The 7455-nt window shown below is 43.2% G+C and overlaps 1 protein-coding gene across 9 annotated transcripts in view; it reads right to left on the reverse strand.

The window, feature by feature from the left end:
* Positions 1 to 7455, reverse strand: part of LOC140545530 (muscleblind-like protein 1) — a 129049-nt gene that overhangs the window by 3126 nt on the left and 118468 nt on the right. For 4 of the 9 annotated variants that reach the window (XM_072668316.1, XM_072668315.1, XM_072668317.1 and 1 more), the window contains 5 exons: positions 7182 to 7421; positions 5819 to 5872; positions 4815 to 4965; positions 2258 to 2293; positions 235 to 326 (listed from right to left, as the gene is read on the reverse strand). In XM_072668316.1, coding sequence (XP_072524417.1) covers positions 235 to 326; positions 2258 to 2293; positions 4815 to 4965; positions 5819 to 5872; positions 7182 to 7421 — 573 coding nt within the window. The remainder of the gene's footprint in view (positions 1 to 234; positions 327 to 2257; positions 2294 to 4814; positions 4966 to 5818; positions 5873 to 7181; positions 7422 to 7455) is intronic. The other 5 variants (XM_072668322.1, XM_072668318.1, XM_072668319.1 and 2 more) reach the window with 5 other exon arrangements.

A 7455-nucleotide genomic window follows, 5' to 3' on the forward strand; every position in this document is an offset into this window, starting at 1 on the left:
GAGAATCAGGCTTAGCGTGAGCTGTGCTATCTGTGTTTGACTGGGTGGTTAATGATTGCATTCACATGCAGGTTAACAGGACAGAGGTCAACACATACAGTATGATGCAGCCTCTCATTCACACACACACGCACACACACACACACACACACTCACACACAACTAAATCCATCAAGTAACCTCAGCTGAGTGAGAGCTAAACGGAAGCAGAGGGAAAGCGGTAAAGGAGCAAACCTGATTGGCTGTGGCTGTTGCGAAGGGAACACTTGTGGCAGATGTGGTGGCTGCTGACACAGTGGCTGGCGAAGCACCGTGCATCATGGGAACTTTTCGGAGGGAAAACCAAATAACCAAAATGAACAGGGGATAGTGCAGATGTGATATCACTTTTGATTACTTTCAGTGAAGGCAGATGAGCATGGTCCAGGTGGGGTTACACAAAAGGGCAAGCCATGCCATAGGGTCATAAGGTCAGATGGCACATTAGTGTATAGAGTGTTACGCTGCCATGGCAGAGGAAGCAACATTTGACTGAGGATGAAGGACAACATTTACACTAAGCATTTCACGTTAAATGGGATCAAATGTATATACATCACATGTCTAAATATTTGTGGACACCCCTTCAAATGAATGCACTCATCTACTTTCAGCTGCACCCATTGATGACATAGATACACACACACACACACACACACACATACATAGCTTGTCTAGTCCCTGTAGAAAGGTACTGCCAATAGAATAGGACTATTCTCTAAATAAAAGATAAACACAATCCCATAGGCACCATGCTGCTGCCTAATGCTAGGCGTGGGCCAGAGGGGTATAAAGGCCCCCAGCATTGAGCTGTGCAGCAGTGGAAGACTCTGGGAAGAGTTGGGGGGGTCGGGTGGTGATCATCTAACATCCTGACCTCACTAACACTCATGTCACTGATTGCATTCAAATCCTCACGGTAATCCTCCAATACATATATTTTATTATATATGATAATAAATTGATCAACATAAAATTAACCTAATTTTCAAAAAAGACAATATTCAATATAAAATATATATACAGTAATATATTTACTTGCGTTTGGCATGTTCTGTATATTAATGTTTAAAATAACCACATTTCATATATTTAATCAATATATGAGAATATATTTCAATTAATGATATATATTCAATATACTGAAATAATAAAATAAGATTATTTAAGCATATTTAGCACATTAAAAAAAATCTATATTTTTAAATTATATGTGTAAAATGTGTAATATATATACATAAATTTTGGACATATATCGTCAATAAACAGAGTGTTTCCCACTTATTGGGAAACGGCACATAAATTAAATATATATTTATGCATATTCACATATGCCAAAAATGTTTATATATTTCACATACACATATAAATATACAAAATATTAAAATAATAAATACATTTAAATATTTAAAAATATTAAATAAATATAAATGAAAAAGTAAATCAATATAAATAAAAAAAATTAATAAATATAAATAAAAAGTTAAATAAATATAAATAAAAAATAAATATATTTACACTATATTTTACTGGAAAACATTTCTGTAAACACGCGTTGCCATCTTTACACATGTAGGCCCAACCTCATGTCGTCCTGCCCATGTGGACTAGCTAAGTTCCTTCTATTTTACAGCATTACTCAGCTTAATGATGTCATTTACGTTTCCAATGCCTTCATTACTTCCATTGCTTCTGTTACTTGTTAGTGCAAAAGTAAAGCTAACTTCAGACACTAAACACTGACCCTGACTGGTTATATTTTTGCGATAAATGAGGAGGAGAATGATGTAAATTTGACTTTTTTTGTTATGGTCTTTTCCTTCAAAGCCACGAGATAAGAGGTTACCGACTAACCTCCTCTGAAACGGACAGGCCATCACAAGTCACACATTTATCCGAACGACACAATAAAGAGCTCCAGAAATCTGCGGGATTGTGTGTATATATATATATATATGTGTGTGTGTGTGTGTGTGTGTGTATGTGTGTGTTTTCCTCCACTCTCAGTAAAATGTCAGGTAAATGTCATGACTCAGGAGTTAATTGATGTCAGTTGGCAGATTAATGACATCTAGCCCCTCTGATGCACAATGCTCCACTAAGTGGTGATTGAAATGGAGTGTGGGTAACCAGACACGGAGAAAAACAACAACAACAACAACAACAACAACAACAAAACGAGGCTTGAAGATAATCGAGAAGGAAAGCTGGCACCTACCAACACTCGCTGCAGGTGTCATGCACAATATTGAGCCTGCCCATCATGCATTGCAACAGGAAGTGAAGTGGAAAAGGCAGAAGGAGGGGAAGAAGAATCAACACAACCCATCACGTGTGTCATTAGAATGGAAACATAAAAAAACAGGAAAATTATATTAACGGGAACAGGAGAATCAACTTCCTACGGCATTGAACAATTAGGTCATGGTAAGTAATGGTGGTTACAGAGGTGCTGTGAGTCACTGGGGTGTATTGCTTCATCATAGCACATTCCGTTATGGCACAGGATTAGTCATGTTGAAGGAGCTACACGTAAGATCTCTGCGCTTCCAATGGTCTTATGGATTCATTAGTCAGTCCTTAGCTTAAAGATGGGGCGGGAGCTCATCGTGATGCTTGCAGATTAGAGGTGGAACGGTACGTGTACGGGAGTCTCGGTACGGGAGTCTTGGCACATGCTTTTAGGGTAAATCCGGTCATTTCACATGCTAACGTTTACACTTTACTGCTTAATTAGGACATTACAGGCTGTATTACTATCCCAAGGGGGCGCTATAGGCCACTAGCTGGAATAAACTGTAACCCCAATTTAGAAGAGCCAATTACTCAACCCACTACCACAAGCGATGCTTCCTCTGACACGTGACACATGGCGTTAGTGTGCCTGAGACGGAGTTATGCTAACCTGCTTTTTGAAATTTGTATTTAGGTCTATTTTAGCCGTTATGTTGCCTTTTTTAAGGAAAGTTGAAAAAACTTCGAAGTGTTTGTGCCACCTGCTTGGCTGGTATGCTCATGTTCATGCATTTTAAGTTACATTTATACGTAGGTTATATATATGTTATATATATGTACGTGTTTCCCAAAAAATAACGGGATGTTTGTACCACTTGAGACCATGCTTTTTTTGTACTGTTGCACCCTTATTGTAGAGGTTTCAAAAGTACTACTTTCCCCAAATTTTGCAGGTGATCATTTTTAACCCCAATTCAGAACAGCCAATTACAGTGATTCCCCTCTCTGAAGAATGCTACCGCTAATACGCTAAATAAAACTATTTTGAATGAAAACTGAATTCTGGGCCACAGTAACTTAAGAAACTTTGAATGGGGCTTTTGCAAACTTTCTATAGAGCTTGTCCAACATCCCAACAGTTTGCTAGGGAAGAGCATTTTTAGGGGCGGAGCCTCCAAACCAAAGCAATGTTGCTTCTGGAAACTCACATGTAGCTCCTTTAAGGCACCTTCACATATTAATAAGAGGCTCTGGGCACCAGAATACACACAACACTACACACACAAACCGCACCTGCCCCTACTGTACAATTACATACAGCTGTGGCCAAAGCAGGGACTGTCCAATTCTGCCTGGGAGAGTCTCCGACTAGGCTACTGATGTGAGTCTCCTTGCAGAGCACTGTCCGTTTTCACACTCCAAACGGTCAGGACCGTGACAGGACCGGCAGGGGTGTGGCGGGGTGCTGTGTATTGCAGCGTGGGGGGAACAGCAGTATCAGTGCGGTGAAAATCGACGCGGTGCTATTTTTAGTGCAGGCGGGGAGGAGGGGTTGGAAAATGGGCCCAAGTGAGATGACTTTGCTGTGGCCGGGTCGGGCTGGGTGGCGCCGGTGATGCCAGGCAGACTGCGATGGGGGGGGGGGGGGGGGGATAATGGCGGTTCACCTTGACCGAGCCCACTGAGGTACACTGCAGCATTAAGACTGGATCAGGCCCGCAGAGAGCAGGTACTGGGTCAGCCTGTCATTAATGCGAGGCTTATTATTATTAAGCTGAAAGGGCTTCTGTCATAGAAACTGATTTCTTCTCACTATCCAGATCATCAGATTTATTACTAAAATGTGTTTATATATATTTTCATTTATATATAGACCTAAATTTCAGGCCTACAGCAGTTTAGCATGGCCCATTCACATTTATATGTTATAAAGGGAGTTTCAGCCCAGACTGCCATCTGAATGAAGCACAATACAGGGTCGGTCAGCACAATAGGCCAATTCGGTTTATTTTTCTGTTCAAATGTGGCACAAAGATGATAAAAGAACTGATCGGAAGTGTGCGGGCACTTCAGAAACAGCTGTCTAGCCATGGCAACAAAAAAGCAAAAAAAAGTTTTTTTTATATGTTATATTTTTGCATTCTTTATATTTGGCGTTAGTGTGCCTGAAACTGAGTTATGCTGACCTGCTGTTTGAAATTTGTATTTAGGTCTATTTTAGCCGTTATGTTGCCTTTTTAAATGAAAGTTGACAACAAACTTTGAGGTGTTTGTGCCACCTGCTGAACTGACATGTTCATGTTCTGCATTTTAGGTTACATTTATGTCTGTACGTGCTCGCAAAAAATATCGGGACCTTTGCGCCATTTGAGACTAGCAGAGACTTTTTTTTTTCTTTTTCTTGTGTCTGAGGAAATCACTCTGCAAGGTCAGGGTCAGTCAGGCAGGTGTGGGGTCAGTGGATTAATGCCAGAGAGGCGAAAGAACGGTCAGGAGCTGCCCAGGCACACGGAAAGGTGCAGTTCGGCGGTCGGGCCTACCTGACGGTATGAAGGCTGCCTGTTGATGGAACTGCATGTTGGTGAGAGCCTGTTGATACTGGAACATGCCAGTGTTGAACATGGCGGTGGCACCGTTGGTTTTTTCAAGTGCAGGTCTCTTTGGTAATGGAGGCAAAACTGGTGGTATCCCCTGCCGTCCAGACGTCCAGAGAAGGGTCGAGAATAGAGGTAGAGAATAAGGAGAGAACAGAGAATCTGTTAGAAGACAGTAAGCTCCACTTTGAGCAAATCATTACTTGGCAAACAGCAAGCAAGCAGTGGCCTATGCTAGTCCTCACAAAGCAAGACAGTGGTCGAAATTTAGCCCACGTAAACGACCAGAAGTGGCGGAAACAAGTTCATAAACAAGTTCATAAGCTAGCAGATAGAGCCTAGTCATTTTGGAAGGCAGGCATTGTTTTAAGTGGTGGAGCTTTTGTTAAATGATCATAATAATAGACAAAGATGGCGTTAACAAAGAAATCTGCACTGCTAGCTCCATGATAAAGTACCCCACCCCCCACATCCAGCTACATGTGCCCACCCGTTCCCACAGTAGTACATGCAAAACTAGAAAGAAACAGTAACGTACATGCAGGATACATAGACAAAGCATATAGACACTTCTGTAAGGCTAATGTCATGCTACGTATGGCTAGGTATATTTAACTCATAATTACCCTTACATGTTCACGCCTTCGTATCAACAGAGGTGATGAACTGACTGTAGTCAACCATGAGTCCATTGAGTCCAATGACTCAAACGTTTTACTGCAGATTACTGTGTTTTTAAGCTACTACTGCAGTCTCTGCTACACCCACGCTAGCGGATTTAGCCCAATACCAGCCAATGGAGTGCAGCACAATCAATTAATCACCCCTTCTAGGAATTCTTGATCAATAATGAAAGAAAAAAGAAAAGTCGTTTTTATCAAAGTTTTAGTTCAACATAGTTTTCTAAGACACAGCTACATGCCAAGCTAAAAGGTGAAAGGTCATAGTACCAGGTCAAAGGTTGCCTCGAGGGGTCGCTTCAGTGATTTGACAGCCGACTGAGTCTTAATTAGCAGGCAGCGAGCACATGATGGCAATGGGCCAATGGGGGTCAAGCGCATTAACATAAACAGCAAGCAGAGGTGCATCATGGGGGCAGCAGTGCAGTTTGGGTAGGTGAGAAAAAAAAACAAAAAACAAAAAAACAAATCATCGGAATGCAATATACAACAAATAACAAGACTAAGGCATGCACAGTAATGACAAATTAGTTACTGAAAGGGCTAAAAGGCTAAGTGTCATGTACAAAGAGGTCAGTTACTGCGATAGAAGAACACTGAAACAGCAAGACAGGTCTACGGCTACAGGGCCCTAGTGCTACTACTGGCAGAAATGCAGAAGTTCAGGACTTTGAGGGGCCGCTACCTCAAAATAACCTCCAAGGGGGGTCATTAGGTTCATCCTAAACAAGGACTTTGACCTTGATCAGTTGCGTATATCGCATTAATTAGGCATTCTGATGACCACATTGTATGGACAAAAGTATTGGGACACCTCCTCACTTACTGTTTCTTTCAAAATCAAGAGCATTAAAAAGGCTTCATTCTGCTTTTGTTGGCATAAATGTTTCTACTGTCCACGAAGACGGCTTTCTCCTAGATTTTGGTGGAGCATTGGCGTGAGGATTTGGTTTGATCGCAGGAGCATGAGCGTTGCTAGCGAGGTCAGGATGCTGGATGAGGATCACCACCCCACCTTGTCCACATCCTCATCCCCATCTCCCCCATCATCTCATCCCAGATGTATTGGATGGAGCACCCACTATCATTCCAGAAAACCCACCATCATTCCATTGAGCTCCACAGCTCAATGCGGGGTTCACGGTGCAAGGTGGCATGGTGCCAATAGGTCTCTCTGTCTCCAGACACAGAGAGTGCAGTCTCCAGACAGAGAGTCCTATTCTTTTGGCAGTGCTTTTCTAGAGGGACTCGACAAGCTATGTGTGTGTGTGTGTGTGTGTGTGTGCAGTTGCACATCTGTGTCAGCAATGAGTGCAGCTTAAGGTAGCTAAATGCAATCATTAGAAGAGGTGTCCACAAACTTTTGGACATATAGTGTCTCTTTCTAAGAATGTTCTTTCTGGAACCAAATGAGGTTCTACTAAGAACCACTGGGCAGCATCGGTCAACATACTGCATTACCTTCACCGTAGCTAACAGGCACTGGGTGGTTGCTGGGTTTGCGGTTTCTAAAGGGGGCGGGGCTACAGAGGGAGGAGGAGCAGAGGAGCCTGAAATGTGTGCGGGAGGGAAGGGGCAGGGAAGGGAAGTGGGAGGGGCCTCGTGTATGCCAGTGGAGCGGTGGCCGACCTACCATGGCGGCGGCTGCCGCCGCCTGGTTGACCTGGTGCTGGGCGGCCTTGATCTTGGCCTGCAGGTGCGCCGGCGGGTGGAAGTACTTGCACTTCTCGCGGGAGCAGCGGCCCTTGATGTAGTCCATGCACACGGTCACTGTGTTGTCGTTGGTGTCGATCATGGTGCTGTCGGCCGGGTGGGCGAAGCGGCAGTCGTTTTCGCCTCGCGTGCAGTTTCCTCGCTGGTACTCCCGACACACCTGAGGTGGATGGACACAGAGAGAGAGAGAAAGA

The sequence above is a fragment of the Salminus brasiliensis genome, chromosome 23 (genome assembly GCF_030463535.1).
Source record: "Salminus brasiliensis chromosome 23, fSalBra1.hap2, whole genome shotgun sequence".
NCBI lineage: Eukaryota > Metazoa > Chordata > Actinopteri > Characiformes > Bryconidae > Salminus > Salminus brasiliensis.